The sequence below is a fragment of the Drosophila kikkawai genome, chromosome 3L, assembly GCF_030179895.1.
Source record: "Drosophila kikkawai strain 14028-0561.14 chromosome 3L, DkikHiC1v2, whole genome shotgun sequence".
Lineage (NCBI taxonomy): Eukaryota > Metazoa > Arthropoda > Insecta > Diptera > Drosophilidae > Drosophila > Drosophila kikkawai.
Window position 1 is genome coordinate 16,719,573 of NC_091730.1, and position 18,592 is coordinate 16,738,164.

Sequence of the window (18,592 nt, forward strand, 5' to 3'; positions counted from 1 at the left end):
AGTTAACACATTTCTTTATAAATTTAACTAAATTTTCTTTATTAAATTTATCACAATTCTTTGCTACCAACACTCATCGTCAGGCCACTCAGATGCGAGTGATTTCCTTCTCCTTGTTGACCTCATCGACTTGAACCTGAATCGGTGTGCGGTAGGCACTTTGAACCATCATGGACACCAAGACCATTTCCACCAGAATCAGAATGTTGATGATAGCTAAATTAAAGTATAAACACCCATAAATATATAATAATACTGTCTCTTTAAGATACACCACTCACTTTGCTTGTAAACCGTGTGATTAATGGGATACTCGCCGCCCATCTTGATCGCGTCCAGCTGATCGTACAGAACCAGGTACTGCAGCTTGCACAGCATCACCACCAGCTGGAGGCAGAACATCTTCTTGCGCAGCTGATAATCCCCCCTCAACTTGGTGATCATCCTTACGGTGATCTGCAGCGACCACGCACCCAAGACAATCGAACAAATGATGAATGGTATAAAGAAGTACATGACCTGCCGGTAGAGCTGAATGTCTCGATAGTACAGGATATTCATCACCATCATAATGGAGCCCTGCCAGAAGGGCATCTGCCAGACCATGTACCGCGAGATGCACAACTTCGCCTTGGTGGGAATCACCATCGGCAGGCACACACAGCAGCAGCAGCAGGGCGGCGTGTTCAGCTGCACAGCCTCCATGCTGGTCTCCTTCACGTAATTCTGCTCGGAGATCACGTAGCGGAAGAGCAGAGTGCGGAACACAGGTCCGCCCACCATGAACATCACGTGCATGACCGTGTGGCAGATGAACCAGGAGTAGGGCACCAGAATGGTCACCAGAGCGGCCACCGAGATAATGGGATACAGCGACACCATTATAATTGAAGGCCAAAGTAGCGGCTTGTTCAGGTGACGCCGCAGCCGGGAAACTGTCGTCGAAAAGATGGCGATGTTGAGGATGGTCAGCAGGCTGGCCACAAAAATGGCCAAACTGAGGAAGGCAGTCATGTCTGAGGGGGAAGAGTTGGGAAAAGAAATATCATTAGTGGGAAGCGAGGTTGGAAAATCTTTGATGAAGTTAATATATATTTTAAACTTTGTAACTAGGTTTTAAATTGGTTAATAAACTAGGATATAAATTGGTTAAAAATAAATACAATAAAAATGTGGCATTAAACTGAATATGTATCTCGTTTGCTTATCATAAAAACTCTTCAAAAGTCTCTAGAATAAGGTGTGCTAGTTAATATAGAGGTGTTAATACTTTAGCTAACCATCTGTTTTCATAAGTAAGTTTACCTTCGTTGTGAAATGTTCAAAAAGGTTAAGCCTACAGTTAGCTAGTTACAAATTTGTATATTACAAATATGTTTAAAGATCATAAAAAGTTTAAGAACCATTATTAACCTTTTCAGTAAACTCACTTTCATAATACTCGGCCACTGATGGGTGTGTCCGTAGGTTCATTGTGTTGTTCTTCTTCAGATCCAGGACCCTTGATATCTCCTCTGTTGTATCCATGGATAAATAGTCCTCGTTGGCATTCATAATGCGTTCTTTATACTTAAGGTGATAAATTCAAACTGGTGGCAAGTGGGTGCAATACTTCCTGGTTTCCTCCGCTATTACGCTATTTTTCACTTCACATCTTTATCATTGTTCACACTGTGTCAGTTAACAGACTTTGCAGTTTATTAGCACTCATAAATGTATCTTGAAGTTTGCTGTGGGTTAAAATAGATAGAGACTTTGTTTACAGAGCCAGGTGAAAGTGCCAGAAGTGGGTTGCTTTTTCTTCTTTTTCAGTTAAAAAAAAAGTATATCAATTTCTAATAAGGGCAATGCACTTGACTATCTTCAATGAGAGTTTTAAATTGACTTAATTCATGCTAACCAAATGTCTAGACAATGTGTTAAATTATATCCCGAAGCACGACCACAGGGGATCCGTTAACTAATTACTGGAGAAAGAAGACTTTGATGAGACATCTTTCAAGGCATCTTCACCCCAGAGATAATCAACCTTGGAAGTTTCAAAGCCAACTGAAAAGAGCCAGGCGTTTCACTTGATTTTTATATCAGTATCCAAACACTCACGTGACAGCAAACCCAATCAAACCAATAAAAAAAAAGTATGCCCAATGATCTGCACATAATTTGTAGTTCGTAGGCAATATTCAAATGAACAACTGTGAGACACTGACACAGACAGTCACTGATCTGGAGGGGAATGAATAATTTATACAAAAAACAAAACACAATAAGAGATAAGAAGAAGTCTTATTTTATAATGGAGATTGAATGCTCTGATTAATAAATTATTACTAAATTTAAATTCCACTAAATAGAAGAAGTAATCTAGAATAGCTAGTAAAAATTGTAATAATTTCTGCAATATTTTCGGCCAAGTCTTGCATACAGAAAAATATAGTAAAATTGGTATTAACTTTATTAAATTTTTCCATAAAATACCTTGTATTTTTATACCCTTGCAGGGTATTATAATTTCAGTCAGAAGTTTGCAACGCAGTGAAGGAGACCTTTCCGACCCTATAAAGTATATATATTCTTGATCTGCATCAACAGCCGAGTCGATCTAGCCATGTCCGTCTGTCCGTCTGTCCGTCCGTCTGTCCGTCTGTCCGTCCGTCTGTCCGTCTGTCCGTTTCTACGCAAACTAGTCCCTCAGTTTTAAAGCTATCTGAATAAAACTTTGCATATAGTCTTCTATATACTCTCACTGCTATATATGTCGGAACGGGCCGGATCGGACGACTATATCATATAGCTCCCATACAAATTATCGATAAATTTTTAGAAAAAAAATTATAACTTAGCTGTTTTTCAACATTTTTGCACAATTTTTTAGATATGGCCATTTTATATTATCCGAAAAGTGCTTGTCAAACTGTAAAAGTTGAATCTCACTTGGACCAGTGCTTATCAAACTGTAATCTGAACTTCCGCCTAAAAGATGCCACGCTTTTAATAGAAAACCCCAAAAGTATGCTTTAATTTTTTAATAATGCTAATGAGCATCACAGATGCAAGTGAGCAAAATTTTTCATTCAATTTGGCCGCTTTCCAGACTGGGGTAACAGGCAAACAGAAACCAGCAGCAAGCAACTGAAAACTGGTATAAACTGTTATAAAAACTTTTGGGCAAATATAATAATTGGTATAAACTGTTGAATTTCATTTTATGGATTTATACCTATTTGTTGCCGACAACAACAGCTTGATGGCAACAACAACCCCTTTACAACAACATCCCTGCAGCAGTCCATACAAATTTCTGAAATTTTCCATGCAAATTGCCCGTTTCCCAAATTGGGGTAACAGGCAAACAGAAACCAGCAGCAAGCAACTGAAAACTGATATAAACTGTTATAAAAAGTCCAAGTTTCGAACCATTGATCTTGGAGTAAGCGAAGACTCAAACCAGATGTGACCATATTGTACATTTTTTGGCTAAAATGTTGCTTAAATGCACTTGGGCACTCTGAATCTGACTTTGCATCAGTGATGCTCATCTATCTATTTTGTCCCAATAAAGAAATATAGCTAGATGGGCATCACTGCTATTACGCCTGATATATTGCCTCCCAATATTGCAAAATAGCTACATGAGCATCACTGATGCAAAGTCTGACTTTATAGCCTCCCAATATTGCAATATAGCCAGATGAGCATCACTGCCATTAAGCCCGATTTTATAGCCTCCCAATATTGCAATATAGCTAGATGAGCATCACTGATGGAAGTGAGCATCACTGATGGAAGTGGCATCACTGATGGAAGTGAGCATCACTGATGGAAGTGAGCATCACTGATGGAAGTGAGCATCACTGATGGAAGTGAGCATCACTGATGGAAGTGAGCATCACTGATGGAAGTGAGCATCACTGATGGAAGTGAGCATCACTGATGGAAGTGAGCATCACTGATGGAAGTGATCATCACTGATGGAAGTGAGCATCACTGATGGAAGTGAGCATCACTGATGGAGATGAGCATCACTGATGCAAGTGAGCAAATTTTTTCATTCGATTTGGCCGCTTTCCAAACTGGGGTAACAGGCGAACAGAAACCAGCAGCAAGCAACTGAAAACTGGTATAAACTGTTATAAAAACATTTGGGCAAAAATAATAATTGGCATAAACTGTTATATTTCATTTTATGCATTTATACCTATTTGTTGCCGACAACAACAGCTTATGGCAACAACAACCTTTTTACAATAACATCCCTACAGCAGCCAATCCAAATTTCCGAACATTTCCATGCAAATTGCCCGTTTCCCAAATTGGGGTAACAGGCGAACAGAAATCAGCAGCAAGCAACTGAAAACTGGTATAAACTGTTATAAAAAGTCCAAGTTTCAAACCATTTCGGAGCCGGCGGAAGTAAGCGGAGACTCAAACCTTTTGAATCCAAATTTAGGTGTTATTTTACAACTGCACCTGGGCACACTGAAACTGATCGTCGTTAAATTCAAATTTGACAGTTAAATTCAAATTCAAATTTGGCAGTTAAAATATTTAAAAAAATTTTTTAAATTCTAAAAAAATTTTTAAAATTTAAAAAACAAGTTAAAATATTAGAAAAAAATTTTAAATCTAATTTGAGACATGAGCTTAAATATAAATTTTATGAAAATCGGACGACTATATCATATAGCTGCCATAGAAGCGATCCGTAGATGTAGAAAAAATGTAAAGCTGGGAATGTATAACTGTAACTTTCAAACTGTAAACATAATAAGTATAGGTAAAATGTTATGAAACTCTGTTTAGTGTATGTTTTCGGCATTATAATTTATGATATAAATATGAAAACCAATCTGCAAGGGTATACAAACTTCGGCGTGCCGAAGTTAGCTTCCTTTCTTGTTTACTTTTAAATTAGGTCAATACAAAGTTTATTTGTTATGCTTTACTTCACAATTCTTCATTTTTCCTCAAAACCCATTATTTTAGTTTTACTTCACCTGCCTCGCTTCGTTTCTATCCACTTATTTTAACTATGTATTATTTGCAATTATGGCAAAAATCATTATAAAATTACTCAACAAATTACGCTTTTGTCGGCGGGCCAACGAAAGAGCATAGAAAAATCGTTGGCTGAAACTAAAAACCAACTTAAAGGTTCGCAACGAGTCCGGAGAAGACGAGCACGTGACTGATGCCTTTGGCGACTGAAGAGAGCTTGGCCAGTTTTCAGTATTTTTAAATTCAAAGCGACGGAGGTGGACTCCCAAATAAAAAACAGGTTTTCGAAAGCATAGACAGCTAACAGACCGACTACCGACCGGCCATACTAAAGCAAATTTCACGAGTAGCTTGCCTCATTGCATTGCATTATGTAAGCTCTTTGTTATTGTTTATTCCCAAACCAGTTTCATATACATATATTTTTGCACAGTAATGTCGTATGTTGCAAGTGCCTGTAAAAGGTATGTACTATAAACATGATTCCACATCTCTTAGCGACCTTCAGATCTCTGCTCCAAAAACGTGTCAAAGTCCCCTCGCGAAGTCTCTGACCTCAATTAAGTCTCCGACTCTAGTGTACTTCCGAAGTAAAACCCGTACTGGAACATGTCTTATCACCGAGAAGAGCCAGAGATCACAAATTCACCATTCGTCGATCCGATTTCATCAGATAGCGCAGCAAAAAAAGGGAGCACATTCATAATTAATTTACATTTCTTTCCAGTAATTAGCAGCAAATTCGCGGATTTGTTTTATGTATTTAGCACATTCTAAGGTGCGTAAAATAAACCGCGAAAATAAGCGTCATAAATATTATATATAACTAAGCATGAAGCATATTCAAGCTGTTTGAGCTTGATTTTTTAACAGCTCGCAAATGGGTTTAGCACGTTAAAAAAAAATATACAGAAAAGAAAACAAATGCAAATAACTTCAAATTATTAAGAACATTTGAAATGTGCTGTGAGGAAATCTGGAGCAGAATTTTAAGTAACAGGTTGAAGGTATTTAAATCTCACGAAACTTATTTCAATTATTTAGAGAAAAGTTTAAACTAAAGAAAATTTTAAAATATTTTTAAAGCAGAGTATTTCTCTTTAAGTTTTATAATTTCTTTATATTTTTGCTGACTCACAATTACTCAGTCAAAAAAATTAATTCATTTCAACTCCTTTCCCACTGAAATTGCCACAAAGACTTGCCGAAATGAAATGTAAACATTGGCCAAAAGTGAACCAAGTTGTGCATTTTGCTGTTGGCACATTTTTTATTTTATGTGGAAACAATGTTAAATGTTGTTGGTACTTTGTTTTTTCTTATTTTCTTTCATTCATATTTTTGGTTGAGGTTTTTTTTGGGACAGACTTTGTCATAGCAGCTGGCCAGTCATCGTTCGAACGGCCCTGACTCTTCGATAAATACGTCTGCCAAGTTATTTCCGAGCTTTTTGCGGTTAACAAAATTTAAATATCTTGGCCAAAAGACCCGACCTTACGCAATACAAACATATTGAGTAAAAGCGGAAAATGCTTGCAGAAACCAAAAATAGAAAAATAAAATTAAACAAATGCAAAAATCGAGTGCAAAATCAGAGCTCAGACCGCAAAATGTAATTTAATTTTCTGGTCTCAGGACATTGAAAATAATTTTCCATCTGTGAAATTCCCAGGGTGAGCTGTGCAGATTCAAAGAATTTCCTACGCTCAAGATAGCAAGCAATTCATTAGACAATGTGTCAGGACAAGCAACAAAACAAGACATTTTTGGTATGCCAGCTAACTAGATAAAAGTTTAATTAATTTCTCTGTACGATATCAAGGTTCAACTCTCAATTATCACATATTTTGTAGATGAACTGAAACAAAACAATGTAAGCCTTTGAAAGACAGTTTAAAGTCCATTTGGATTGAGTTAATAACCGATGAACTGTAAACAAACATGTCAAATAAGAGTTAGATAAGCTCAGCCTGAGGTTACTTCAATATTTATCAATCAGTCAAGCGAGATCTATATGTGTTTTTAATCACTGGAAAGTACACTAAATAAATTTGTTGTGCTTATCGTTTCTTAAAAAGTTTCGTTTAAATCATTTGTATAAACTCCAAACAGAAACACTCATTTCCTTGGCCTTGGCCTTGCACTTGACTGCATAGCCTGTAATCATTTCAATTAAAGTCATATGCATTTCATTTATTTAATTCATTTTGATTGCTTTGCCATCAACAAATGAAAAAGTGTAATTATTCATTAGATGTTCACACTGTCACTCATACATATTGAATGGTTATTGTATAATGCAAAAGGTTCGATCACGAGTTGTACACATTAAAGGGTCGAAATCAATGGGGTAAGGCCTAGGCATTGCTTTTGAATAGCTTAATTTATTTTCGCACTTTTCTCTGGGTTTTTACACTTTTCACTCTCTCTCTCCCTCACTCTTTCTCTTGTTATTTTTCTCTGAGTTTTTCGTAATTTTCTCAATATTTTGTGCACTTTTTTCAGCCGCGAGTGTCTTATTCGTTCGCGCTCCGTTCAACAACTAAAACCGAAACTCAAAATATTGTAGTGCCCATGCCGATCACGAACATGAATGCCCCCATCTCGGGCTATATGGCTATAGGTCTGCTATAGGTATTTGTATGTGTGTGTGTGTTTGTGTTGGCCCAAACAGAAAATAGCAGTAGCAATAGCAAAAACCAGCTGACGATGCGATGTGCTAATCGTCATTTGTCGATTTCAAGCGCCATCGCCGGGAAAAGTTTTTCATTTAGCTTGGTCTTTGCGGAAGTCGGTTTGTTGGTATTTGCTGATCAAAAATGTTTGCTATGGCCAATTGCAATGACACTTAGATACATGTGGTCTTGTCCTGCTAACACAGTGGTAAAATAGTTTAAAAATTACTAAGAAAATATTATAAATTAATGTGGGATCTGTAAATCGAAGGAATTTATGTGTTATAATAACTTATTATGTTTTGGGAGAAGAAAACCATTTATATTATATTTTTCTATAATTAAATTATCAATAAAAAATAATAATTTAATAATTTAATTGAAGGAAAATAAACCATTTATGGTTCTATATAGCTAAGCTTAGTTTTATAAGACTAAAGAAACTTTTAAAATGAAATCTTAATATTTTTAAAGTATTATTTTACATTTTGAATCAAGGTTTAGTCCAAAAATAAAGAGAGATATTTATATATTTCTAAGAATTAATATACTTCACCTTTTTTATAAATGCAAATATTATTAAACGATCTTTAAATCCTTAAAAACTTGAACAATTACCTGAAAATACCTTCAACACAATTTCTTTCTTTAAATATAATAATCTAAGCACTTATAAATCCCACATATATATTTATTTTTAAGCATTTGAATCCCCTCTTCACCCACAGTGCAATTGAGAAAATTACAATCCTGCCTTCCGGCTTGACCAACCCAATTTTCACCACTATTTAGCCCTGGCACTTAGGCTAAAAGCCTATTCAATTCTCTAAACAACTACCCTCAGTTTATTGTAAAACCCAGAACTTATGGATTCCACAACCAAAAACCAATTAACATGTCTAAACGGGGTATAATTTACCTCTCGCAATCGCCAATACAATTTCCCCAGAGACTATAAGTCAGGGAGTAAAGCGGCACTCAGGGTAGTTTCCAAGTGCTCATCAATCAACTTTTTATTTCAAAGCCCCCAAGGGCCTAACTTTAGATGCAATTAAGCTAATCAGACACCAAATTTCCACATGTAATTTGATATTCAAATTAAAACTCATTAAAAACACCATTTTGTTCAGTGGACTTTAGAAAAGAGACCCAAAACATATCAAAAAACGTAAATCTAAGGCACATCCGCTCACTAATTTAATGAGCGGCTCAATGAACCTTTTTTTCTTTTTTTGGGGTTTTTGGTGGTTTTGCTATCTTCTCCGTAAGCAATTTAAAATTAAATGCTAATTATTCAACCCAAAAATTATGCAATAAATTATGTCTGCCAAGTTGGTAGGTTTTTATTGCATAAGCAGCGGCGGTGCGGTCATAAAAAGAAATTATGACGGCAGACATTTTTCCCTTCACCCATCCGCCCTGCAATTCAACTTATAATTTGCAAATAAATCTAATTGTGTAAAGAGGGTCAGCAGTGATAAGGCCAATTAGAGAGGGGAATATTAAAGGGCAAGGAAAAGAATGAAAAAAAAGAGAAAAATGCAGAGAAAACCGAAAGGAAGCAAAGTTTGCCAACTGGTTTAGTGTTGCAAGTTGAAAGTTATGGCAGTAAACAAAGAGTAATAATTGTTGCATTCACTTAAGAGAGAGTCTTTTGAAGGAAGGTAAAAAAGAAAGAATAAAATTTAATTATCAATATTCAAACAATTTACAATATATTCTTGATTTTTAAACTTGAAAATGTACCATGTTTTATTTATTTACAATTTTTCATTTATATTTCAAGAAATTATAAGTCAGAAAGCAAACAAAAACTGCACTGAACAAGACTTAATATGCTAATATCCCAAATCTTTATGAGTTTCTTAAGAAACCCCCAGAAAATCTCCTTATTTGCTTCTGACAGTGATGATTGCTTGTCCTTATTTTCACCTACAAGCTCGGCTGCAATCTTCAAGCCAAGTCTCCTTTGAATCCAGCCTCTTTTGAAACGGAGGCCAGCGGCTAAGCCACCTCCTCTTGCTTTTTGAAAAAAGAAAAAAAGCAAAGAAAAGATAAAAATGTTGTCGGTGGCCCGAGGGTGTGATGCTGCCTTTGAAGGCAGCGTCGCAAATTCAGCGCCTTGCCGGTGGTTTTCCACTGTCTGTTTTCATTTTCTCGCCACTGTTTATTCGCCGCCTTTGGTGTTTTTATGTTTTCTTATTTTGCTCATTTTTTCGCGCTTTCGCTTCTCTCCGAATAAGCAACAATGCAGCCGCCATTTGAATACGAGGCAGCAAAGGAGAAAAGGACGTGGCTTGGGCGCCTTGCCCAGGGCTGACTTAGCGTTCATTTCTTGGGTCCTTTATTTCGTCCTGATTCATTCTAGACCTATACGCCGCCCCGCCACGCCGCCGCCGCCGCCGATTTTTGCCTTATTTGACGCGCCGCCGCCGAATTATGAAAAAAACGGCGCGCCGCGGCGCGCCGCTGGTGCGGCACCGGCGTAGCACCGGCGCGGCCTTCGGTGATATTATTCTTAATATAACTTAAAAACAAAAATAAATAAATCATACAAATGGCCAAATACTCGATATAAATAATCGATTAATCGTTAGGATTGTCTCATCTCCCATCTCCCTATGTCCCATCTCTAGAACAGCTATTTGGTGTGGTTTACTTTCTAAAGCTGTGTTTTTTGTGCGTAAATATGCAAAGTAAGTTTTAAAATACTATTACTAGTGTTAGGAACATATGTATTAATTAAATATTCTCTAAACAAATAGATGGATCAGCCATTGAGTATGTACTCAATTAAACACAACCATTACTCAAATCGAAAGAGCAAAGTGTGGGAGTTTTTCGGCGCATTGCAATTAGAGAACAACTGCATTGAAGTGGACAAGGTGTTCTGCCGATTATGTTTGGATGTTCAGAAAAAAGACGACGAAAGAACAATCTTTTCATGGTAATAATTAAGTTCCTTTTTTTAAGATTCAAGTAAGATTTTGTAAATTGTTTCAGTGCTAAAATTCAGTCGTATTCCACGAACTGTTCCACAGGGAATTTAAGTCGACACCTCAAAAATGAACACAACATTCGAGATATCGACAGTCCGAGTACTTCATTGGCTACACGTGGATCAATATCAAATTTTTTCAAAAAATCGACGCCAATTATATCTCCAAAAGATAGTAAGTGGGCGCTGGGACGAGAGCTAGCTTTGTGGATGGCTAGAGATTTGCTACCATTTCATATAATTTGTCACAGTGGACTTAAAGACTTTTTAAAAAAATATAGAGTTGTGGCAACTGATGCTGACATTCCACACTACAAAACGCTGTCAACAACTGCACTAGACGATGTGTATGAATGCATTTTACGAGCAGTTACACGGATAGTATCTGGACAAAAACATTTTGCCTTAACTTTCGACTTGTGGACAGATAACTATAGAAGAAGAAGTTATATAACGTTCACCTTCCATTTTCTGTCAGCGAATTTTGAGATGAAGCATTTAACGCTGGAAACAAAATATTTGTCAAAATCGCACACGGCAAGTAACATTTTAACAGAGGTGGAAGAAGTTACTCAAATGTATAATTTGCAAATGGGATCTAATTATGTCGTAACCGACCAAGGCAGCAATATCAAAAAAGCTATTAATTTGGGGTGTATAAAAAACCACTTCTGCCTTGGACATGGACTACATAATTTGCTAAATGTTGATGGTTACAATTCAGAGCCGGAAATTAAAAATTTGATTGTGAAGTGCAAAAATATTGTGAGTGCCTTACGATTCAAGACACATGTTTTGAGATGTCAAGCTGACGAACTTCAAAAGGAAGTTTTGTCAAATATCGACAATTTAGAAGAACTGCTGGCATCCGAAGATAATGAATGGGTCGACTACGATGATGATTTTGGCCCGTTAGATGATGTTCCCTTGCAAACTTACAAGAATATTAACAACCCTAATGACTTACAAAGTAGTTTGGTGGACAAGAGAAATGTTTCACTTAAGAACTCGGTCCCAACAAGGTGGCACAGCGTGTTAACAATGTTAGACAGTCTTGGGTGCCAAAGAGCCGCATTAAATAAGTTGCTCACAAGCAGCAATAAGACTCATTTAATATTATTAGAAAATGAAGCACAGCTTTTATATAAATTATGCGACTTCTTAAAAAAATTTAAAGATGCAGTTACCGTTTTGTCTGGAGATTTGTATCCATCAATAAGTCTTGCGTTAGTGATAAGAACTGAAATCGTCTCAATATTGGAAGAACCTGAGAACAATGAGCCGCTTGCTTTGACTCTCATGAAAAGCCATATAAAAAATAGATTTGATTCAAGGTTCCCGATATCGGATATACTAGTCTGCGCATCCCTATTAGATCCGCGATTCAACTCACTTGATTGTGTGTTGGAGTATTGCGAGAAACAAAGTTTAAAAAGAAACGATTTTTTGTTAAAAATGTTTAAAGAGCTGATTGGAGATGTTGAACAAGATAGCGATCAGCAGCAAGAGTCTCATTCTGCAAGCAAAATCTTAAAGCTTGCTCAACGGCATTCGACCAATACCAAAGATAACAATTTGGAAGCTGAATGCCATCTACTCCTAAGCTTATCTTCATGTCAAGACGTATTGACATTTTGGAAGGAAAAGGCACCTGCAATGCCCTTACTTTCGATGCTGGCACAAAAAGTGTTGTGTATTCCTGCAACGAGCACTCCAAGTGAGCGAGTTTTTTCTATTGCTGGTCTTACAATTACGCAGAAACGGTCGCAGCTCAGTCCTCACAACGTAAATAAAGTAATTTTTATACATGACAATTACGACACTTGCAAAGAAAGTTTAACTTAAATTTACAAATTGAAGAGATAAAAATGAACTGAATTGAAAACTGAACATTAATTATGTGAATTATGAATGAAACTTATTCAAGTCAAGGAAAAAGACTGCTATTTTTATGTTTATTTTTATTTGTTACTTAATTTTTATTTATTTTCATTTCATTTACCCAATTAATTTACTCACTTATGTTCATTTTATTGTTATTGTTAATAAAGGCGTTATAAACTGATATAATACAATAATACTAATTTTATTTAATTTGAAAAAAATCTGTACGCCGCCGCCGCCGATTCTTTCTGGCTACTCCGCCGCCGCCGCCGAGTCATTTTGACCTCTACGCCGCCGCCGAAGTCTTTAACCATCGGCGTAAACCTCTAATTCATTCAACTGTCGCTGTTGTTTCAATTCCAGTCGGCGCCTTCATCCCGTTGCTTTTCGCCAGTGTTGTTTGCTGTTTAACGAAGCAAATCAACAAATTGTAATGATGCCAAAGTCCTTTTCTGCGCTGCTTGCACTTTTACACCGCCATCCCTTAATGGCAAGAATTTGTGCTTTGTTTTATATTTTTTGTCCCAAACGGAGGACCCTAAACCCATTCAGATCAAGAAGGATAATAGGGTTGTGTGATGCGACTGTGAGATACCTGGTAATCAATGCAAATTTTGCAAAATTATTTGTATGAAGTGGATTTTAAAAGTTATCTTCCTTATTTATGAAGAGGTTACAAAGTATTTGTTGTTGAGGAGGTTCCAATTCAGTTATATTTATAATATATATTTTATATATATAATATATTAACTAAAGACTTTTAGACTTATTTTCAGGACTTGCAAAAATATGATTACCTTCTTAGAAATACATCAAATCTTTTTTATCCTCAAGCATACCCACCGATAGAAACCCATGGCCCGAAACCCGCATTGGCAGCCCTTTTTTGCATGGTGCGCTCCACTTGAGGCGCAGTGTGGCGTAAAATGAATTGAGACATTCAGTGCTCGCATAGGAGAGACCGGATTCGGGATTCCATAGCCCTCGTAAACCCCCCAAAAACCGCAGAGGTCGGCCAGTCTGTCCGTCGGTCGGTCGGTCGGTCCCCTTTAGCAACAACTTTTTGGGGGGCTCTCTGCACCGCACTGAATGCAAAAGTGGCAAAACTTTTTGCACCACTCGACCGACCCCGACCCCCCCGCTGCTGTGCATTCAGGTGTTAAGTTTTTGGCCGGCGCACAAAAGTATGCTACAAATAATTAAATCATGCAAAGGTTATTGTGCAAGTGTTGGTGTGGCCGGAGGCAGGGGGTGGGGGAATTGGCCGGAAACAGTCGCCCTTTCCTCCTCTCGGCTAGACAAGTTCAATGCCGCCTTGAGGTCCTTGTCAGCCTGTCAGCTAGTTTGATATTAACTAATCGATACCTTATATTCACGGTTCCTCTTGTTTTTTAAGCTATTTCTTTTTGTTTTTGCTTGTTTTCCCTGAATTGGAATTTGCATATGACACAGGCATAGTTGGACAGACAAGACGAAGGGAAGTAAGAACATCGGTAGCGAGGCCAAAACGAAGCGATATTGCCAGTGGCAAAACACGCTGGCCTCCTTCCATCATGTCGGTTTACTTTTTGCAGTGGCCATTGCGACTGCCGTTCATTTCCGTTTCCGCTTCGAAGGCACACTGAAATGCCACTTATGTAATTTGTTATATTTGAAATGAACTGAACTTTTCTATTTAATAAAAGCAAAAATAAAGCTAAAAGTGTTGAGTAGTAAGTTAGGTTTTACTAAATATTTTATTACAATATATTCATACCCTGGCAGGGTATTTTAATATTTTGTCAGTGAAATATTTATTTCCGACCCTATAAACCATATATATTCTTGATCAATATCAACAGCCGGATCGATCTAGCCATGTGGGGCAGAAAAAAAAATTTTATCCAATTATTCGAAATTTCATAAGGGGTTACAATTTTCAAAAATTTGCCAAAATTTTTAATTTTTTAAATGTTAATTTAAGAATGCAGATTTTTATAATCTAGTAAAAATTAGTACAGAACATCTTTCCAAATTGAAATTAAAGCTTTTTTGACTAAGTTATGATATTTTTAAAATTTGAATAACCCTAAAAATTAGAATTTTAAAATATTTTATAAAGGGTTAGATCATTATTACTTATTTTACAATTATTAAAATTGATAATAATTAAAATAAAACCAAAAAAAGAAATAATAAGCTATTAATGGCAGCTTTTTGGTCTAAAATTTGAGCTCTTTGGAATAGTTATTGTTTTTTTTAAGTTTATTTTCCCATAAAATTTATATATAAAATATCGATTTCAAGTATCATTATATTTTATGTCTTTCTGAGTGCATCTGCTGCCAAAAAGTCAGAGATTCTCCTTCGCCATCAAATTATTAATTATTTAAAACTAAAAAATATTAAAAAAATAATTTAACTTCTCAATTTAAACTCTCTGTGTAAAACCAAACTCAACATACTATTTTTTATATAACTTTTCTCCTGTAGAAAAATCGAAACCCTCATCCACAAGGGTATAAAATTCCTATCGCGGCTCAAACGCTCGGCCATCGCAGCTACCAATCCAGAACAGCCAAAAAACCAAAACTCACGTCGAGATAAATTGAAGTTGATTTGCTTGGCTGCTTCTGGCTACTGCAGTTTTTCCAGCTTTTCCCCCACTTTTCCTGCTACTGTTTGCTCTTCTCAGCAGCATAATTTATGAGCGGAAAATGATTTGCATGCAGTTTTTCTTGCACCTTTGCCTCTTCCTGGAATTTCCTTTCCCTGAGACAAGAACCTCAAACTGGCAAGAATGTGAAGTGTTTGTGTTTGCCTTTGGCTTCGATATATTGCACTTAAAACAATTGACAGCAAACCAAGAGACACGCCGAGGGAAAGGACTCTTGGTCGAAACTCATATGAAACTGGTCGAAATCTGCCTCTCTCTTTGGCATTTTCCTTCGCTCACTACGGAAAAGCTTTGGCGGAAAAGCTCCGCTCGGGTTTTCCTTATAAACGCAACGCACTGATAAAACCTCGACAGTTACCGTTCCGGACGCGTAACGATAGCAGCCCGATGCGATAGCTGCTAACGTGGCTAAAAACCAAAGGCAACAAAACCAAAAACAATAATAACAAACGCAGGAAAATAACACTCCCAGGAAGACACGAAAATTGCCGGCAAAGTGTGCGAATAAACAAATAGAGAATATAATTATTTGTGTGCCAGTAAAACCTGAGGAGTAAAGAAAAAAAAGTGCTAGCAAACGGAAAGGTGTTTTTCCAAGTGAAAAGTGTGAAAGGCAAACAAACTTTATAATTGATGAATTAATAAATTAAAAGCCAAGGCATAAGGTAAGAGCAAAGTGTACTTAAGAACTGTAATTAATACAGACAGTTAGGGATTAAAGGGAATAAGGCAGCAACAACAACAAAAAATTGGCTAACAAAAAAGGCTAATTACGAAAGGTTTAATTTAATGATGGCAGCAACAAAGAAAAAAGTTTTAATGCGAAACATTGAGATAAAATCAAACAGATGGTGGCTTTAAAGGTAAACAAAAAATTTGTGTGAGCTTAAGGCAGTTTTTATATATGTTTAAGAGTACCTAAAAAGATCGTTAAAGAAAAATTAAAACATTTTTCGAATGGCAAATATACCTTAAATACTTATACCATAAATTAAAAGCAAATTTTGTTTGCAAATCGTTGATCATAATTTTATGGATTTTTTATTCTTGGTGGAAAAATTGTTAAATTACTGACAAAGTCCTGTTTGTTGAACATTTCTAGCAGTTTTTATTTTTTAATATAATATTTACGATCTTTGAAGTTTCACAACTTGTTTTACCTTTGCAAAACTAATACTGTTTATATTTCAATATACTTTTAAATATATATATTCCTTAAATGCAGAAATAATAGTCTTAAAAATCCTCTAATAAAATCTACAAAAATAATCAAAGCTTCAATATATTTTTCAATTCCTATTTAGTACTTCAACAACATCCCCTTCAGCCTCTTACCAATTTCCAGTACACTGCTCTCTTGACATTTTTATTTTATTTATTTATTATATCAAATACTTGTTTCATTTAAATGCCGATATGATTGCTTTCACGGAATCCAACCCTTGATTCACGTTCAAAAATCTTCGAAGCACACCAGACACACAGCCACTGAAATCACTCAAAAATGTTTTATTTCGTCTGTGTTGCTTGACAAAACAAAAAAAGCAAAACAAAATATATATATTTGAGAAGCTCACGAACGAAACTCCCGAGGGCTGTGGCCATTTAGCGGCAGTTTGTACTCAGACAACCTTTAAAGCCCTGTTACAGACTGTTTTCCGCCCACCCAAAAAATTAGTCGTTCGAATTTTCCACCTACTCAGAGTTTGTGGAACGTCTGGGCTTAGGTTAAGCATACACAGGAGCCACGTTGGGTTCGAAAAAAAAATATATATGTAAAGGGAAAAGGAAAGCAGAATTTCAGAAGAAGAAAAATAAAAGCGATGCTCAAGTGGCACAGCGCTTAACACAAATTAGACGCACTTAATTACAGCGCAAACAGTCACAAGGAGAGCGCTCGTAAAATATACACAAAAAATATATAATAAGAGCCAACCTCAGGCAAAAAATATATATTTATATATATATATATTTAAGCAGTTGGCTAGCCAAAAAGATGGCCGAGTGGTTGGAGACGACTTTCAATTTTGGGCATTCAAAAGTTGCGGCTTAAAACTCAATTAAACGAATTGGCAAAAATTTAATTACAATTTCAGTTTCATTTTCATTTTAAAGGAAAGACGTCTGTAGGAGGGAGAAAGAGAATGGGATAAGCGAAAGACGAGCAAAAGAGTGGACCAAGTGGAATGGACATGAGGGGAAGGCAGGCCAAAAGTGTTTTGCCAGCTGTTGGGCAAACTTTATAGAAAACTAATATTAATTTAAAGCGAAAACAATTAACTGCATTTATGAGTTGGAAAAACAAAACGGAAAGTAAACCTTAGATGAATATTTAGGGAATAGAAAAATATAGTAAATATGGAGATTAACAGTTTGAATGTAAAGAGAAAGCATAATAAGTAAGTAGTAGAAAATGTATAGTTAATTTTACTTACGAGAAAGTTATGTTATAGGTAGATTTCTTGTAATTTTATAGATTTATTTGAGTAAATAAATTGCTAATTAATAAATTAATAAATTAACAAAAAGTACCCAAAGACGATCCAAAGAATATCACAAGTGGGTGGTATCCTAAGGCAAAGACTCCAAGAAAATAAAAATAGAATTTAATTCCTAGAAAAGTGTGCAGTTCTTTAGTTTATGACCAAGACACAGCTCAATACCCTGACTAATTCTAAATTCATTCAAATGCCTGGTTACTCCTCAATCGTCCCACGTACACTCCACGCCTCCAAAAACTTTTGCAGCCCCCGAGGGGCTGAACCCTTTCCTAATGCCAACAACATTGGGCAGCAGCAGCAACAACAGCTATTTCCTGTTCCTCTGACCCAAACCCCCCTCCGAACTTGGCCACGTTTTATCTGCCAAACAATAGGCTCATTAGTGGAGCAGCCCAACGAATGCCACGCCTCTTGAGCAAACTTTTCCTAATATTAACGTTGCCTGCCGAAGAATACCAAAAAAAAAATTATACATAAAATAATATTTTCGTTTGCATCAACTTTTAGGGGCAATTAACTCGGGGCGCGGAAAACTTTAATGGCCAGGAAAATCCCCAGAAAATCTACGCCATTTGCCATAATTGGAAATGAAAATATTTATTGAATTATTCAGGGGGATGGGAATATAATGCGCCAGATATTACTTCAACTTCCGCAATGAACTCTTATTAGGGCTGAAAATTAATTGAAAGCGAGTCTCAGGCTTGCCAACTATTTTTCACCGAGAAGGGTTAGCTCTGGGGGTCCTTGGACCGAAAACTTTTCCATCAACTCGAGAGTTTTGCCCGTCAATTGCAATTTCAAGTGGCGACAAAGTAGCGCTGAATGAATATGCAAAATGCTCCTTTGGAATAGACTCGACTGTCAACTCTTGGCAAGT

At 36.4% G+C, this 18,592-nt stretch overlaps 2 protein-coding genes and 1 long non-coding RNA gene across 5 annotated transcripts in view; 2 read left to right on the forward strand and 1 right to left on the reverse strand.

Annotated features, from left to right (window-relative positions):
- The window catches only part of LOC108085505 (organic solute transporter alpha-like protein), a 27,469-nt gene continuing 8,877 nt past the window's right edge, over positions 1-18,592 (reverse strand). Inside the window, exons 1-4 of one of the 3 annotated variants that reach the window (XM_017182128.3) lie at positions 7,438-7,522; positions 1,431-1,730; positions 282-1,016; positions 1-216 (exon numbers count right to left, since the gene is read on the reverse strand). In XM_017182128.3, the coding sequence (XP_017037617.1) occupies positions 89-216; positions 282-1,016; positions 1,431-1,554 (987 nt within the window). In that variant the 5' untranslated portion in view covers positions 1,555-1,730; positions 7,438-7,522 and the 3' untranslated portion in view covers positions 1-88. Of the gene's footprint in view, positions 217-281; positions 1,017-1,430; positions 1,731-7,394; positions 7,523-18,592 lie in introns of those variants that run through there. The other 2 variants (XM_017182127.3, XM_070285149.1) reach the window with 2 other exon arrangements.
- On the forward strand, positions 10,103-12,788 carry LOC138928597 (uncharacterized). Its single transcript, XR_011445000.1, has 3 exons — positions 10,103-10,369; positions 10,439-10,620; positions 10,677-12,788. It is a non-coding gene; the product is annotated as an uncharacterized lncRNA (long non-coding RNA).
- LOC108085498 (uncharacterized) overlaps positions 15,585-18,592 on the forward strand; it is a 26,299-nt gene continuing 23,291 nt past the window's right edge. Inside the window, exon 1 of the mRNA XM_017182119.3 lies at positions 15,585-15,876. The gene's annotated coding sequence lies outside the window, so the exon portion shown is untranslated. The remainder of the gene's footprint in view (positions 15,877-18,592) is intronic.